The following is a 19,387-nucleotide window of genomic DNA, read 5'->3' as shown; positions in this document are numbered from 1 at the left end:
CTTGGAGAAATGGGCACTACTGTATATTATGTTTTAACGGCTGTTGTTACTATGGATGCAAATGTAAGTCTATTTTTACATTTAATATGCTGTATGCCAGCAAGACCTAGCGGAAGATCCCTGCAAATGTAAACACCTACATGTGGAGTGACCTACTTACAAGTTACATGTGGCCTCGCACGTAGCCATATAAAGTGCTTTCAAAGGCTGCATTCAAAGCCTGCAATTTAAAACAATTTTAGTGCAGCGTGTGGCAGACTGAACAGAAATGATGCTTGGTAGTCATTCATCCACATTTTATTTAGTTTTAACATACACAGTTTTCTTTTGGATTACAAAGGCTTACACTGTGCCAAGGAGCTACTACTGTATCGATTTCAGTGGGGAATTTTGCTTCAGGTCTGACGACATCGCTACCGGCCCACATTTCGAGTGGATAACATCTAAAATTCAGTGTAATGATCAAGAATCTCCATCGATTTCCACACACAGAAAGAATTCAAAGACTTACGTACATTGAATGCATTCTGTTTATTTGAGAAGGAAGATCTCGTATGAGCGCCCGTTATGGAAGGCATCTTTTATCATGTACAATAAAATCAACCATTGCTTCCAGCAGAATACAAAAATACACATCTCAGTGACTTCCATACAATAATAAATATGTAATCATGCATCCAACAATAAAAAGGCACGGGAAACTGGTCACTTAGTAGTCATAAAAATTACTAACTATATTAACAAAGCCACCCAAATTATCTGTACAAGGAAATGTAACAATATATTCCAAAGGTGAAAACACATAAAACATCTTTAAAATAGTATATGCAATAAATACCTCAATTGTTTTTATATATTAAAAATAAAACTGTGCCATTGTAAACAGTATGTAAACAAACAAAATTCACTGTTCCTTACCATTATTACAAGTAAATAAAGCCAAAAGTGACACCCCTGCTCTGTTAGATATACTTCATTGGCAAGTTTTGTCAGGCAGTTTAAAGGTTTACTCTTTTCTGCAGCAAACAGAGCCCGCTATGTGTGTAATTGCAGTACTATAGCAATTGCTAAGCTTCAAAACTGACTACTCAGAATGTAGTAGGTCATTAAATATTCAGAGCCGAAACCAGAAAAAAAGCAATTTTTGCAGTGTTATGGACGAAAGTTATTTATGCTACATAGAATAGTGTCAGTAAAACTTAGCCACTTGTATACCACTGCTCTTCTATAGGTCTCAGGGGCTGTACAAGGTGGTGAGCATCCTTCCTCCCACAGGCACAGAAGGAGAGGCGCACAGAGGTAACCGACCTGCCCCAGCCCTCAGTACATGAAGCCAGAAGCAGAACCTGCGGCCCCTGCCTGCCCACCCTCCTCATCCCCTCCCATATCCTGTACCCGTCACGGCCCTTCTGACAAATAACACTGAGTCCTGAAGCCCATTCCTGATTATAATTACAGAAAGACACAGAGCATGCAAAAGGAAAGCTGTCTGCTCGCTTGGGCACCCAACTGCTCCCACTAATGCCCATGTCAGATGTACATTAGCAGAGCGGTGAGCCCAGGCAGAGCCCTGCGCATCCTCCAGGAGCTGGCTGCTTGCCACCACTGCTGCTTCTTTTGAGGTTTCTATAGCTAAGAGAGACAAACTCCTGGGAAGTTCAACCAGCTGCATGCTTCCTTCTTCATTAGCAATGGGAAGAGTGTGAACTGGAATATTACCCTTTCTTAAACAAAAGTATAGCAAAAGATGCCGGGGGGTGGTGGGTGTTCTGTACAGAGGTCTTCAGAATGAGCCTTATGGGGTAATATGATAACATACTGACAATATTGTTGATAAATACCTCATTTTACAAGTCCTGCCGTGTCCCTGGGGTGACTACCTATGATGATTACAAACCTACCTGTCCTGGACGCGTATTTTTCAAAGTGCATGACAGCTCTTGTTTGAAAAGAATATTTTTAGCCTTAGATGAAGAAATGAATTTGTATTTATTTGGCCGTTTCACAGCCTTCTGTCCTTTTACAGGAAGAATAAACTCAGAGCATACACAATTAAAAGATACCCTGGAAAGGGATTTAAGGAAGCACTGTGTTACAGTAATTTTCCTCCCTGCTGCTATTGAAGAACGGATCCTTCTGTCTCTAAACAAGCCACTTCTCTATTATCAAGCAGTTGTCTGATTTACCCTTCCACTTACTTAATATTTGCATAATTGTATTCACTCGTGAAATATTAAAAGTCATCCTTCAGACTAGCTCTGAAGTTTCCTCCACGTCTTGAGAAGTTTAAAGCTGTACAGAATAAAAAGGATGTTTTTAGATAAGGTACTTCTGGATAAAGTACTTGAAGTGACTCGTTCCAGATCCGCAGAGCCAGGCGAGCTGTAGGAAATCAGCAGGTATAGAAAAAAGAAGGGACATCTTTCTATTCACCAATAAATAGTTCCTCATTTTCGCTTACCACACTACATGCCAACTTTGTAGAGAGATGTGAAACGTGATCTATTCTTAGAAGATTCCATATTAAATCGTACAAAAGTTCTTTTAGAAGCTATTTTCATAGACATATTCAAGGACCAGAACAATGAAAAAGTCTGTACATTCGATGAGGCATATATTCCCACGTGCTGTGTTTCGCAGGTTCTCTAGGAAAATCCAAATAGCAACTGCAAATTTCACATTGGGAAAAATAAATACATTTCACTCATTCAAAACAAAACAATAATATCACAGTAGGAAAACAGCCGGTAAACAACAGATTCAGAGGGGTTTAATCTTGGCCACTGTGAAGTCGATGGGAGTTTTGCCAAGGATTCCCACAAAGCCAAAATTTCACCCAGAATCTTGTACAATTCCTTAGCTGACAACAACCATAAACATCCTGCCACGCCACTGTATAAGTTAAATACTAATAAGCATCTGTAAACATCCTGCCATTCATCTCATATAAAAAATATTATCATAAAAACAATGCAGCATCTCAAGCATTGTATATATTTAAGTTTTTTGGCTCTACACACAAGCTGGTGTCCTTACATTGGGCAAAACCAGGGTTATATATATATACATATATATGTACAGGTGTGCACGCACACACACACTACCGACTACATACTGCATATACACGCGCATGCACACACAATACTGGCAAGAGAACAACATTCGTAGGTACGGCATTCAGAAGTTCACCAATGATCAATCTGAAGACAACCTTCACGTGAGGAACAACTACCCACCCACATCTTCTGGAGGCTTACACATCAATGCTAGAACAAAGAGGGACCAAAGTGCTGTTTGAAGCCAAGCGTGTGCATTAAGTGCCAACAGATCCATGGCCTTACTCTGCATACCCGCAACGACAACAAATCTCCCTGTAGGGTGAACAGGACCAAGTGAAAATGAACAGTAGAAGCTGGTTGGACCAGATGACCTCCACAGGTCCCTTCCAACCTAAACCACCCCGTGTGCCTGTGATTATTTTTTATTTACCTAAAACAGAGCAAATCACGTTAAGTATTTTCCTTCTCTCATCAGTACTTTTTTTTTTTAAATAGGTGAAAACGGCGTATTTCAGCTTTTGGCTTCAAAACATAATTCAGACCCAAACATATGAGTCATGCAGAAAACAACAGTGTCGTATCTCTGAATGCAGCGCATTCTGCATCACTTACTTGCGCGCTTTATGCATTCACTCATGCAAATAAGTGAATGTTACTACAGCACTGGCTCACACCTGTATAATGAATACCAGCTGAAGAGACAAGCCTGGCTAAAAAGAGCGCCTCTGTAATACACTTAGAAGAAATTAGCTATTCTTTCTACATGCCAGAACACACACTGCAAACAAAATCATGCAATTCTGTAGCACTTCTCATTTAAAGATTCCTTCTTTTACAGACCATGGAAACTTTCTAGCTTTCCGGACGCAATCCCCCGCAGATCATGAAAATTGACATTATTTCTATTGTGATCATGAGGTTTTTTTTGTACTAACTGGTATGCTTGCCATCAGCATGGATGTGGACATGAAGCTGCCAGTATTAGATGTCATTAAATTACTTGGGTTTGAGGACAGTGATGAAAAAACACCAAATCTCTGTTGCAAAGATCAGGCCCTCTTCCTCTCCCAGAAGTCCTCAATGGCTTGTAGTCTTTAAGTACAAACAACATCTATGGCACATCTAATCTGCTGTGAATCCTGCCCTTTGATGAGAAAAAGGCCCTCTTGACATACAGACGTCAGCAAACTAAATTACTAGGTACGTGTTTGGCAGCTCTAGGGAAGCCCCTCTTGTAGGACTCAAAGGACGTGATTGAAGACAGTGGCTAATGGAGGGAATGTTTCAAGAGAAGTTCAGAAACTGTGCTGCTAGACAGGAAAAATGGTAATTTTGTCCTATATGGACGGTCGTGTTTTTCAAAGTGCACATTTTAAGGACACACAAATCCAAACGAGGAAGCATGTCCACAATTGACAGATGCTTGTACAAAATCCAATGAAGTCTGACTAAGCAGTATAATTCAAATGCCTATTTCAAGAGATAGAGATGGCATCTTGGCCACTGGAAACCTTCTGGGCGAGCATCTTCACTTCTATGTGCTCACTGTAAGCACTCGGAAATTGTCCAAAAGAAGAAGCTCTGATATTCCTAAAAATCGTGCTAAGACCCCCACCTGCCCATATTGCCAGCACACGTATTCTCCCTCTCAGGAAAAACAATACTAGGAAGTTTCTAACAGCTTTTCTCAACCTTCATCTCACATAATTGAGCACAGCTGCAATGAGACATAGTCCCACACAAAGTTTACTTCAGCTAATGCGGGGAGTTATGTTAACAGTCATGTTAATGTCACTGTCAGGTTATGAATTAATAACTAAACAGTTTTCCAATCTAATTAGTTCATTCAAAGTAGGACTCCCTGTGTTAATTCCTTTTAAATGTTCACAGTAGGCATTGGGGCACCGTGGAGGTTTTTGTTAATTAAAAAAAAAAATCACACGGCTTTAAACTTTATACCATACTGTTTTTCCTTTCATACTGCTTTCAGTGGAGATTGCAAGCGTACAACTTGGAGGATTTTAGCCTATTCGAGACTTTGGAGCCTGAAGCCTTTGTCAATATAGGAGAGCTCATGGAGCACCCTACAGCTCTACTCCAATCGCCTGTCCAGCTGCTTGGAATGGAACCAGTGGAATACACAAGGGTCTCATCTCGCCAAACAGGGAAGTTATCCAGGCACAGGAGCTGGGAAGCAGCACAGGAACATCAGTACAGGCACAACCCATGTTAAATATAAATGATGCACCGGCTTATTCTGCCCTTGAAAATACAAGCAACAGGTTACATGGACTCAAAATCTGATCCAGATGTTTATATAAAAAGCATGTGGGTCAACTGGGAGAGAAGGTTTTTGATTATTTGCAACAGATTTTTATCATTATACCACACGAATACACATACTTTCTGCTGATTGCTCTGAAGGTGGAAGCTCTCTAACCACTGCAGCTGAATTCATCGCAATTTGTCCAGGAATACTCTCAGGTCTATAGCTGCCAGAATTTGCTGGTTTGCCAAACTGTTAACAGTGCTAATATTTTATTATTATTATTATTACTGATAATAGAGGATGTTATGTCCCTGTTCATTGCAGGAGAGTTGGGCTAGATGATCTTCAAAGGTCCCTTCCATCTCAAACAATTCTACGAGTCCCCGATTCTATGATAAAATTTTAAGTTTAGTTCCAAAGACTTCAAAAATGCAACTTTCAAAAACATTTCCTTTGCTTATAAACTCAAGGGCAATCACTTTAAGCCTACCAAAGTCACTATGAGCATTGGTATTAGCTCCAACCAGCTGCAGGAATGGCCTCCTGGAACTCTCCAGATGGCTTCCAAATGGAATACACTTTCTGAGAAACAGTCTGGGCTTCTGTGTGGCAGAAATGAGCATTTCAAGTACATAAGCTAACCATTAACAGAGCTTTTTAACCTAATGCAACAGTAGTAGAAAAGAAGTAGAAATTTTTTTTTTCCTTTTGTAAAAAAGATCGAGTTCCACACTATGTTCTCTATATAATACAGGAATTTATACAACCAGTAAAGGTCTTCAGCTGATAATTACCACGTGATGCTTTATCAATCCTGCTGACGCTACCATTCAACTCTGAAGATGCAGCAGGCAGAGTTAAGTCCTGTCCAAACTCCTTGGTTTCCTCAAGTGATCAAAAACTCCTTTTTCTTAAGACAAACACACAGTCATGTACAGTTCCTGCAAACATTAAATCTTTGCAGTGAGCATAAGCAGCATCAGAATTAATGATATGAAAATCATACCACAAAACATACAATCTAAGAAAAAAAAACAAAAAATGAGAGAGCCCATGGCACAAATGTAACACTCAGGACAATGCAGTTGAGAGGTACATTGGGGTGAAAAAATAGAAGAAAAACTACATACAGTTTTCTGTGGATCTCACTTACACAAGTGACCTGATGGCTGTAAGCAAAATATATTCCTCCAGCAGAGTTATCCTCAACAGCACACATTGCTTGTAACATTAACTTTCACAAATAGACTTTACACTGCTAATTATTAGTTAAAAGAACCGTCAAACTTATATTCAATAAAGTAAAATTCCGAGGTATGGGCAGAGCAAAGGAAAAAGAGCAGTAAATATTAGTAATGCAATCATTAACAGCAAGCATCGAGCAAAATGGAATCACTGGGGTCTGGAGGTTTTTTTCTTACATGTCCATTGTGGAATTACCTATGTATGACATGTAGTTTTAAATTTATTTTAAAAGCAACACTGCTGTATTTCCTCTCCTATTTGTTTTATGTATTTATTTTATATTACATGTGAAAAGGTCTTCTGCCAATCTTTCAGAAAAGAAAACTAGATGCAATAAGAAACAGGGATTATTTTACCCTTGTAATAAGATCTAAGCATTATCAAGGCATTATGAATTTTTCATGAAGTGAATTAGCATCACTGAGTTCAATTAAAGAGTAACAATTGGCAGGTTTTGTATTTCTATACAAAAAGCAGAGGAAAATATGAAAATGGGCTATTATAAAAAAAAATCAATTCCTCTTGCCTGAATTATAATTACACAACATTTCAGTCTGAATTTCTTTGGTCAGGGATGGAGAGGGAAAGATGTTTTCTATTTACTACTTAGAGTTACTCCTGTCCCAACGTAAGGAATACTGGATTAACATAGTCCATAGTTTTGGAGGATTTTTAATCAGCTGCTTTCCATTTTACTCTTCTTCCATAAGTTTAACATATTTTTCTTTGACAGAAATTGGTGTTTGGGAGAAAAAAATGATGTCTAAGGGGAAATACATAAAATTAGATCATGAATAAAATTTTCAGTTGCCATCATATAAAAAAGTTTTTGCACAAGCTTTTCTTTAAAGTACTGTAAAAAAAATAAACATCAAAAACCTAAAAACACAAGTTTGACTGATGTCATCCAGTTTCTAAAAAGAAGGCATTATGTATTACAAAGGCAGTATTTGCATCACCCAAATCAGAGACTGCTACAACACCTGAATACAATAAGCTGGAAAAATCTATATGAAGATGATGAAAAACAAACGCACGCTGAGCAATGTGCTGCCATTTTACAACCTGCTTCTCCTCTTCTTTTTCAAGTGTAGCCACATTCATCTGCATGAACACCATCCACTTCAAAAAATGCTGATTGCTTGGCATCGCTTTCATGGATTTTAAGGTACACTGACTGACAGTGGAGTTAAGTGTGTTAGACTATGGAAAAAAATGAATCCAGTAAATACTATATAGTGACTTTTGTCTTAATGAATCTAGCATGTTGAATTAGGCTCCACAAAAGCTACAGAGATAACTAGTTTTCCAGAAAATTAACTACGTCAACAGAAGTCGCCTACCTTCTTTGTGCTGAAATGATAGGAAGTATGCCTTAAGTGCTTTAAGCATAGAGATTAAATTACAAAGAATTGTGTTACAAATGAAACTACATGTGCCCTCAGTTCTAGGAGTTGGGACTTTGAGAGCAGTAGGGAAAAAAACAATAGCTGGAAATCCACAATAAACATGAGATAGTAACATTGTGTCCGAAAATCTTTCTTGAGAAAAGACACATCTTTTAACCATGACCTCAATAGAGAAATCCTGTAAAATATTTCCAGCCTCCTTGTCCAACACATTTGGAATTGATATTCAAAACTATTCTAAGGCATAGAGTCGCATGAAATGTGCTCTCCTGGACATCTACTAAATATAGCATAACTGATGCTTAAAATACCTTTTCTAGTTGCACATTTTAAAGAAAACCCTCTGCTTTAGGACAATTGGAATTGAATTCTTTGGTGGTCATTTAAAAAAATGGACCTTTGTAAAGACAAGTTGTCCTATACTGAGGTAATTTGAAGAGTGTCAAAAGAAAGTTGCATTCCAAAACAATGTGTGGTCATTCTCCCTGCCTAAAAGCATCTCCCATTTTTTTTTTATACTCAGTGTAGGCCTTTATAGTCATCATCACATGGCCTTAACTTGATCCTGTTCTAGAGCCCATCTTACCTCATTGCATATAGCAAGACTGAAAGCTATGGTGAGAGTGAATCCCTACGATCAGGAAAGCAAAGAAAGTTATTTCATGAATTATGTCCTCGACTTGACCAGGAGGACTAAGTACATAGTCAACCACAACACTGACATATTAGAATTGTGCCACACATTAAAATATAGCTTAGCTTACAAAGAAACAAAGAGAAAAGGAAATATAACTTGTGAAGACCTGACAGATGACATTTGATCATCATTAAAGGGGTCAACATCAAGTACATGAAAAAAAAAAACTTTCCATTGTTTGTATATGCTTTTAATACAACAGCATGAAAATAATGTCACTTGGTGAGTGGCTTTTGTTTTTTACTGAACTCAAAAACTAATGGAACATTGCCTTTTACTTTTATTTGTTGACCAGAACAATCAATTATGTCCACAAAGCTCCCAGAGTGGTGACGGTTTAACCTATAGCAGCAAGAACATGCAGTGCTATAACTGGATATAAAGGAAGCTTGCCTTCCTCCTTTTTAATGTTTCTTGCAATAAAACGAGGGGAGCACATCTTTCCAAGGGATGAATCCCATCATCCTCCTGAGAAAGGGAGGACAAAATCTGGCTGTGGTACTTGGCGTTGTCCCCTTTAAGTAGGAAAAAGTTTTTGACAAAATAAATGAAACCTTACTCTGCTGTCCACTAGGAAAACAGAAATAGATATTAACATAGTTGTTAGCTTGAAAGAATTGACAAAGATACTCAATAAAGCACAAATCAAGAGTTCCTGGTGTGGGAATGCTGCACAGATCGGAACAGCAAGGAGACAAGCAGTTCTGTGCAAGTTCTCTGGCATGTGATGCAGTATCATCTCATCTCAGACGTTTAAGTAGGTTCTGAATGTCTTAGCCCCTAGATATATGCATGTTATTGTTCTACTAGACTAATACTTTGTGAGAAATTAACCAGGAAATTCAATTATGAAGCTATGTTTTAAGTAAACTGTAAATAGCCTTATAAACTCTAGTTCAACACAATTACTAAACAAAGATGGTTTTCATTTTTAACTTTTTAACACTCACAGATTACTAGTTTGCATGTGAATCATATTTGCATGCATAGTGTAAAACTTTAGAGTTTCTTTCTTAATTTTTTTATGATCTACTGATGTAGGAGTTCTGACAAACAAATTGATGCCTTTGTAAAGGAATGCATACTTACACATTTTTAAATTAATAGTAAATTAATAATGAGTAAAAGCTGACCCCACAAAAATCAAATCAGCTGCTACATTTTATCACTTTTCTTACGTATGATAAATTTATCGAATTTTCCTGTAAGAAATTTTCATTAATCTTTCAACCTGCTTTTTGCACAGCAGAATAAATAAAACCATTAGTTCCTAAAAGCTTTGATATGCTACAGATGTTTAAGATAACTGGATAACTACATTAAAATGCACCATGAGAAAATTCCTTATCATTTTCCATGCAGGAAGCCAACTGGTATTTTTGTGAGGTACTGGTCTTTCAAAAATACTCATAAGTTAGTTACCTGATATACCTTCTGTACATGGTATATTTAAAAATCTAACTGTACAATGTCTCAATCATATATAATGCATATAACTTGCTGAATATGGCACAAATGCTAAGTTTCCACACCCACACATCCTTTGCCATAGAACTCATTCAGGAATAACACAACACTGAAGAATAGAAAAGTGCCTGGAACCGAAAAAGGACACTCAAGTAGTAATAAATTAACTCTCATTCAAACCGATATAAAAGTTGTTCAAGTGTTTAAAGTATCAGATGTGTCATGCAACGGAACGACAGACAAGTCAGGCAGGCACACCATGCATTATAGTTGGCATTCAGAGTACAATAAGGTATCTTTCCCCGTCCTGCGTGGCCCGTGAGCGCCTGGTACCTGAGGCATTGCCAGACCCACGTGTGGAACCTTGGAAGCGACCACCTCTCAGGCTCCTGCACAGGAAGCTGTAGGGGATCTGTGCCCAGGAAGGACAACCAGACAACCTCGTGCTGTACGGCGGCATCTTGCTGCGTTGTAAGAGAGGCATACTGAGCTGCACGTAAGCAAAGCGATCATTTCTTGATATAGTTTCCAGTCCGCGCAGTTCACCATCAACTAGCTGATTTACCAAAATGTGCTTATCTGAACTGGCCAAGTGTGAACACCAAGAAAACTCCTTCACAGAATGTATAACCATTTCCTTTTTTTTTTGGCACAAATTCTTTTATGCTCTTGCAACAAGCTCTTCGCCATACTAGTATTCGGCAACGCTAGCCTGTACGAGCACACTAGCGCTTATTCTTCCATACAGTAAACTACAAAGACAGCTAAGTGCCTGCAACAGCTTCGCTTCTCCAGCAATGTTCCCTCTCTCTTGTGAGAGTACCAGCACAATTACACTTCAGACAAAGGGGTATTCTTGCCGAGCTCCTTAATTCCCTGGAGAATTCGCTTCATATGACCCACTTTCGTTATCCCCAGGTCCTACAGAAATCAAGAAAAAAAAGGAGACAAAAAGAAGAAAGGTTATTTACTTTTCTTTTCAAAGGCCACGACTATGATCTAGCCATGCAAAAGATGCCTAGAAATGTGCTAACTGCAATCAGTATTAACTGGAAAATAATCTATGGCTCTAGCAAATGTCACCTAAAAAAACGCGTAAGCACACAGTATTACCTCTGTTTGAAAATTACTTACCTGCAATAATCATAACCAAAAGTACTGCAGTCTTTCAAAAATATCTTTCGCTTGACTTCTAAGTACAAATCCCTTCATAATTTCTAGAAAAACGAACAATCTCCCCCTCCTCTCTAATAGAGCAATCAAATGCTTGGCAGGATGAGATGGATTAGAGCTTCTGTCCAGCTATGTTACTTGATCTGTGGCCCCTATGTCTCTCTTAACCAAGCAGTACATAGATCTCCAGTTTCTCAAGTGAAAGTGAATGTAATGTCTGCTGGCATGTAGGACAACTTCCCTTCAGAGAGCAATAGAAAAGGTAAGCATTTGTTTTTCATTCTAAAATGGTTCAGCCTCTTAACATGGATTGCCTTGATGATTAGAGAGCTGGAAGAAATATTCTCAGAGACATGACAATCACATTCTAAAAGAAATGGTAGAAACACAAATGCAAATCTCTTTTAGCCACTGCTGATGCAAACATATCACTTGAAGTATTTCTAGTATCAGTTTCTTGGATCCATCTCTGTATAAGTGACAACAGGCAAGAAATTTTTGCAGCAAAACTCTTCCAGCATTAATAACAGCTTAAAGAGCATTCTTTTCCAATTTTTACTGGTCCAATGGTCAGAGAAACAAAATGGGATGCCCAGCTGTGTTAATGATCCCCAACTGCACTAATGAATTTTCAACTGATGTTGGTGGAAACCAGCTTCTGTTGCCTGTAAAACCCAGCTTTGAAAAACTCTTTAAAATCCTTGTGTTGGTCATGTTGAGCAAGAGCTTGATTCAAATAGTATAGTAATTTGTAGAATAAAACTTACTTAAACAGACTGTGATTAATTAAAAGTCTTAACAAATTTCTCTATCTATCCTTCTGAAATAAAAATCCTTTCATTTTAGTATTTTCCACTACGAAGACATAAAAAGGAATGGAATTGAATAAATGGCCTGAAATAATTATTTTCATACAGAATGAAAAATGAAACCGTATAGAACATTCTTTGAAAAATTTACATAAAGGCTTCCTCTGCCCTTCTACAGCCGCAGGAACCTCAGAAAGCCAGCAGTGCACATCATTTAAAAGTGTGCAATTCACTTTGCATTTGCATTTCATCAAAGGAAGAAAAGGTTAGCATGAATTAATTATTTTGGGGTAAATGCACAGATCAAACAGGTGCATTAATTTTCAGAGTCAAGACTGAACTAAGGTAATGTCAGAGATGAAAAAAAAAATGGTTGTTATTTCAGTAGAAAACTGTTAATACCTCAATACGTCAACATCCGTTACAGCACTTTGGCACAAAGGTGTCAACATTAAAGAGTTCACAGTGTGCTCAAGTCCCCAAACTGAGTGCTGTTCATAAAACTATCAGAAAAAAACTTGATTTTTCCACATCACGTGCATTTATATTTTGTTTCCACTAATGCATATTCACCTCAGTTTGTGGACAAAAATATAATATAATAAAATAAAAATAAAATAAAATAAATAATAAAATAAAAAGTATCACCAATTTTTAAGTTAAGAGAGTAAGAGAGTAGATGTTTGCAAACATGTTAAACTCATCCAACAATGATGTTGACCTTTTTCATCATGAATTTGAAGCTGGAGATTGTTTTCTTATTTATGTTAATGTTAATTATGTTAATTTTCCAATGAATCAAAACTATGCAGATGTATTGAAACTACTGAAATTTTCCTGTTGCTCTGTGGCAGAAATTCTATCCAATGAAAAACCTGTAGGATACTTTCCAAACTACAAGAAGCCACATGTATTAAAGTTTAAGAACTTTCAAATCTTTCAGAACAGTTTTCATGAGTAGAACTATTGGATAACCAACATAGCAGCACACTGTCAGACTTCAAAGACCAGAAAAAACACCTGATATTATGAAATTCCCAGAAAACTCAGCCACTTTTTCCACCAACCTTCACAAAGTATCAACAACACCTATGACAAAAGATTTTTGTTTTGTTTCCATCTTAGTTGAACTTCCTATAGTGTAGATGAGACCAGCAAATCTCAAGAGTTTTACCACAATTTATGTTAAATTCTGCCACAATAAAAACCAACCAAACAAATAAACACAACAACAAAAAACCCCAGCCTCTGAATGTTTGTGTAATAGCCTGGTTTGAAGGAAATCAGGAGTTACACATTCTTGACACTAGATGCTATCTCAGTTTACTACTGATTCGGGGAAGTTTGCAGAAATTCTCTCATCTCAGGCTCAAAAGGGCTGCTACAGCAGCCTTCCATGCATCATTCCCAAAATGTTCTCCAAAGATATTTAGCCAGAGTTTGAGGAAGAAAACAGCCTTTATTTCTTCCTAGCTATGGCCTTAAAACTACCAGATAACCTTTCCTTGTCCTCTCTGTACCCACTTTACCATCCGTATGTCTTCAGCAGGGAAGGCTCAAAATATCCTCGATAAAAAAGTTGAGCAAGAAGAAGCTGATGAAAATTACTGCACCAATTTGCTAGAGTTTTTCATCCGCATTACATAACAGTGATTAGCACTCTGTCTGCTTAGTCAACAACACATTTATTCCAGGTCTGCCCCACAGATATTGGTAGAACGTACCACTAGTGTAAAAGTACCGAGCATTTTATATAAGCAGGGCTTACTATTAACATCTTCCAGATTAGAACCTACCCTATTGGTACTCCCGGTGTCAAAGGACATCACATGTTCCTACAGACTAGGAAATCTTGCAAACCATTTTCCATGCAAGAACTTTTCCTACACATGATACTACAAAAGACGTAGATGAGATGCTGCAGTCCTCAGCATAGACTTCAGCCTAACTTCCACTCCTCAATAAGCTGACAAAAGACACGGAAAACCTTCATGGAAGACAACACTGCTATGGAGTTCTAAGGAGACAACTCCCTAGTCCTACTACATGTGTTACAGTTCTGATTATGACTAAGTTGTATGTATAGAGACAAGCTTGTCAATGCTAAGAATGCCAGCACCTATTTCAGAGCCTAGTTTTAAATGAATTTAATTGTGAAAGAAGGCTAAAAAAATCACAGTGAGCCCTCTTGCTGTAGTTTCTACAGCCCAGTTCACAATTTCCAGCCTTTCCTTAATGGAAAGAAAATCAAATGGTTGTAAAAGTCTAAGACTGCCCGAACTAGAATCAGGAATATGAGGCTAGAGAAAGGGTGCTACTGGAGGGGATAGATAGTATCTGGTTCCTCATCGAATATTTGCCATCTGCCATACATAGAGCTAACTCAGAATAGGTCCACAAGCTATGCAGGTATATGAAGACATGCATCCTACCCACTTCTTCAAAATATCAATCTAGTTTGGTGACGCAATGCAAGAGAAGAGAGTTTCATCAAGGCCTTCTCCTTACTGCTTTTCATCTCTACTTTTGACACAGAAAGGTGTGCCCAAGGGATTTAATTAATATGGGCAACTATTTTTCCTGTTGTAGACCTGAAAGGTCACAGGGGTAAATGCTGCACATGGATTCAGAGATTGTGAATCGATGACTATGCCAATTAATTTGGCAGAAAGCACAAGCCTTGCAGTGGAGGAGAGGCTGTAGATAGAGTACTGCTCACAGAAGCACTGAAGACTCATCTGCACATATCAACAGACAAATGGAGAAAAAATTAGCAGGGCAGCTTGTGACCTCTTGACCTCCCGTTCTACACATCACATTCTACCTTGACACTAGTTCAGGTTATTAGTCTGAAAAACACAGGGCCCCAGAGCCACCCTTAATTAGCTACCTGCAGAGATCATTACCCTCTGTAATCAACAGGATGAGTGCTACATTCTGTTTCTTAAATTCAGTTTAGTTTATCATTGGTCTTAACCACCACCTTCGGCAGTTGAACTTGGTTATCTTGGTAGGTCCTTTCCAACCGAACTTTTCTATTCGTTTCACTTCGACAAACTTGACATCTTATTTTTATAAATATTCCTTAACATTTTAGCAACATTTTACATTGTATGACGCTAAATTTCCCAGTTAAGCTTTCAATGTAACATCCCCCACTGGAGCACTATGGTTGGTTGCCTGGAGAGACTGCCGTGTAGTTTTCTGCAGGGAGAGATTATTTTGTACAATCCTGAAAGAAAAGAATTTAACTTCCAGAGAAAGAAGCTTATGTGATCTAGTACCAAAAGGTGAAATAATATACCACAACTAGACACATTGTATCAGACACAGCTATCTTCAGCAGCTACATTCTACTGCAATTCTCACAGAAGGCAAGCACTACTTTACACTGTCCGGACTTCAAACTATCTAAGAAACTACACGAAAAATGGCTCATCTGCATGAAAATATTGCCTGTATCTGGAAACTACTGCACTGTGGCTGGAGTGATGACATGCACCCTAAATGTAAATGTTTGCTATTTATACAGTATCCTATTTCCTCTCTTACATGCTATAAGCAGTTGCAAAACACATTATCAAGAACTCATTACTACCGAGTTCCTGGAAAAACTAATGTAAAGAATCCCCAAAGATATGGCCTCTATTACATATAATGGATGCATTTAGATCACTCTTGAAAAAGACCAGCAAGCTCAAATAACCGTCTCAGACTGCTAGGTAATATTTCTCTCTGCTAAACTTTGAGGCAATCAGAAAGACCAAAGAAAATGTTCTTTTTTAAATCTGTATAGCTAAAAGCTTGAAGAAATTGGCTGGGAATGAGAAATGCTACTGTGAAAGTCTACTTTGACGCACAAACGCCAATGCCATGTAAGTCCAATGCCATCATTTATTAAGCTCCTTGTCTCTCCCACACCTACTTTATCCAATTTAAGCATAATAAATCACTTGAAGCAGGTCAGCTGCTTGTAGCTGCTGACTTTGCAGGAGATATATTCAAAATCATCATTACAGCCTAAGAAACTGATCCATACTGATCCTGTTTAGTGGAAACAGTGATCTCTTGAAGATAACGTATTACACTGATGTCAGTAAGATATCAACACACTTTTCCTGTGCCTTCTAAACTATAATACTGTTATTCCACATAAGGTGTAAAAAGGAAATTTCTCATAACACAGGTATTTCTGGTTGCAAATTACAATTCAGCACTAAGAAATTCAGGCCAAAGGATAGCGCATATTAGTTTATTGCATATTTGCACAGTGTAAGCCAAGCTACAAGCATATAAAAAGTGCAGGGAAAGAAGAAAAGTTGGTTGTTGTTTTGTCAAAGAAAATGGTCAACAGCAGAAAAGTAGCACAAAGGAAATACCTTAAGATCTCGCCTTTCCAGATGTAAAAGCTCAGAGCCTCGGATGTCATGGCTGATGAAGATTTCTTTGTACTCTCCCAAACTGAGCAGATCCAGCCAAGCAGCAACTTCATCTGTGCCCCATTTTTGAACTACCAAAGTTAAGAGCAAAACCCCCTTAATTTCTACATGCTCAAATGCATTACAAGCAAAGGTTAGGCCAAAGAGAATGGAAAACAGAGTAGAATTGCCGTGCTAGCGAAGGGAAAGGTTAGAAGTGTCATTTCCAGAAAAAAACGACAATTTCCTTTTTACATGCAGGTTACAGGTTAGCCATTAACATGAGAAAGTATCTAAACAAAGTTGGGGTTCTTTGCTTTGCAGCCATGCTTTCAGCTTTACTACGGTTTCTTCAGTAAAGCCTTTAAAACCTCATGTCTCTAAAAATTCACATTAAACCATCTTTGGATCAGTGATGCAAAGTCTAATCTTGTTCTGCTTTATACCATTAATTTATTAGTAATCATCCAGGGAGAGGAGAAAGCCTTCAAAAACTAATCAACAGGTAAAATTAATATATAAACCATACCTCATATATAGCAATGGCAGCAAGCAAGTCCAGTTTTAATTAACATTTTCTGGTACTAATTAATGCTACAAGTATTCTTTAAGCTTCTGTGTTACACAGGCCATGAATAAGCTCTCTGTAAAACATTGTTCTCTAAGGTTAGTTGCCCACATTAGTCCTAAAGAACAGCTATGCTACTTATTGGTACAATTTTGCAACATCATCCAATGCTGATTTAGTTTTACAGTGAAGTGAATCTGAAGTCTAACCTGAAATCTAAAGTCTAATAAACGATGGCAAAATTTTGCAGATTTTGCAGATTGTCCATGAAAAAGACAAAGATGTAGAAACAGTTTTAGGACCATATGATCACTGATTAACCCCTGGACATAATATTAAGGAAGTAAGTTCATGGATAACAGAGGGAAGAGAGGAGAGTGGAGTTTGTTCAGCTCCTACTAATTAAAATATCAGTACTGATTATCATGGCTTTTTGTTTGACTTGCCCTACTCACTGAATTCGAACTTATCTGAAATTTAAGAATAACTGGTTAATTAAACCAGTGTGATAAAGGCATTACACAGCTTCTGAAACTAGCCTGAAAATCCTGAATTGAAGCTTCACGGGGAAATTATGTGTTTGTGTATGGCTTGTATTGCTATGAGTTAATCAACTGTAACCATCAGCGAAGACACAGGTCCTATTTCATGACAAAAAAGTAGCTACGTAAATATTTTTGCAGTAGTTCTTTGGTTCATCTGAAAGTCTTAGGATGCTACTGAATGCTTTCTAAATGCATCGAAGGAAATCTCAATCCTAATGAAAATACCAGTTAGTTCAGTTGCCTTTCACTTTATCAGGGTCAAGAGTTTTCACTTTTGTGGAGTACATCATTTCAATTTTTACAAAACAAAAAAAAAAAACAAAAAAAGGAAGAAAAAAACCCACCTAAACACAAAATTACATATTGCTCAAATGCTACTATTTTTCTTTTAATTTTAAAACACATACCAGGCTGAGGGCTGGTCTTATGCTTCTGAACTTTTTCCTTTTTAAACTTTGGCACTATGCGAAACACTGTACTTCTGTTGTTTCTTTTAGCATAATCCAGAGGGGGATCCTGCATGAAAGAATAGACATAGTTACTTCTAATTACCTTTTAACTGTAATTAAATAGCATACTTGAGACAATAATTCATAGTTAATCTCAAAAACTAAGACCAAATTTTATTTCTGTAAAGCATTATATCAGGATTTATCTCCATTTCTGTTTCATTTCCTAAATAACCATTCAAAACATTTTCATGGAAGGAACAAAATACACAATAAAAACATGCCCTAAGCTTAGAAGCTTGCTCACAGCAGACAGCATCATTACTGAAACTGCATCTCTAGACTATGAGGAGTCTAATTTACTCTTTCCTCTTAACAGAAAAATAAGTTTAATTAGAAACAGGAAGTATTAATCAAACTCACCTCATCATCATTTGGTTGAAAAACATAATAAAGCCAAGGTATCTCAGCAAGTTTTCTCAACTCTATTTCCACACTGTGCAAAGCATCAGACAACAGCTCTTCATGGGGAGCTTCTAACTGCTGTTTATAAGCAGGCCAGAAAAATAGTACTTTTAGTTTTGTTAACTTATAACATTTAAATCTAGATACGTTATTACTACACACAAACCAACGCAAATAAACAGTGAAATAAAAGTCTTTGTATGGAAAGGGGTGTAGAAAAACTGAATACTTGGTAGTAGGCCCAAGTTATTATTTGCAAAATTCTTCATATGATGGATCACTCTTTTACGGTCAGATAAGAGGAAACTGATCTTGTGCCTTAGCTAAGACACTCCATCCCTGAAGAGGTGATAAGATCTGCACTAGCCCTTCTTCACAGGTGATGTGGAGTAACAGCCACCGTTGATGGCTGAGGGTGGCAGGAACAGGCATCACACACGGAAAAGGGACAGGACTGCAGCCCCAGAGAGGAGACAAAAAGCTGAAGTTATCAGTAAAGGCCAAAGAGCAAAAGAAAGAAGTGGTAGTGTAAAAAGCTTGGGACTTCCTGGCCTACAGGAATTTGGCTCTGTCAACACTTTGAGGACCTCAAACCCCTGATCCGAAAGCTGTGTTCTTCAGCTGTTGCGTGAGTCAAACTTGTGAGGAAGGGGAAAGGCAAACAGCTCATTCATGGCAAAGCTGCTCCAGGCTTATCTGGTGTTGCTGAAGCACCATTCTGAGGTAAGGAAATGAATCCTGAATCACTTGGAATCACTGATAAAGCAATCTGAACACTAATTTTTCTCTTTGAAGTAAAAGTAGGCCCAAAGCA

General features: G+C 37.8%; 1 protein-coding gene across 5 annotated transcripts in view; it reads right to left on the bottom strand.

The window, feature by feature from the left end:
* The window catches only part of DGKH (diacylglycerol kinase eta), a 167,604-nt gene continuing 148,498 nt past the window's right edge, over positions 282-19,387 (bottom strand). For 3 of the 5 annotated variants that reach the window (XM_021375075.1, XM_021375084.1, XM_021375100.1), the window contains 4 exons: positions 18,532-18,651; positions 18,067-18,175; positions 16,508-16,638; positions 282-11,067 (listed from right to left, as the gene is read on the bottom strand). In XM_021375075.1, coding sequence (XP_021230750.1) covers positions 10,978-11,067; positions 16,508-16,638; positions 18,067-18,175; positions 18,532-18,651 — 450 coding nt within the window. In that variant the 3' untranslated portion in view covers positions 282-10,977. The remainder of the gene's footprint in view (positions 11,068-16,507; positions 16,639-18,066; positions 18,176-18,531; positions 18,652-19,387) is intronic. The other 2 variants (XM_021375093.1, XM_021375104.1) reach the window with 1 other exon arrangement.

Source organism: Numida meleagris, chromosome 1 (genome assembly GCF_002078875.1).
Source record: "Numida meleagris isolate 19003 breed g44 Domestic line chromosome 1, NumMel1.0, whole genome shotgun sequence".
Classification (NCBI taxonomy): Eukaryota; Metazoa; Chordata; class Aves; order Galliformes; family Numididae; genus Numida; species Numida meleagris.
This window is presented reverse-complemented; position numbering and strand designations above follow the sequence as displayed.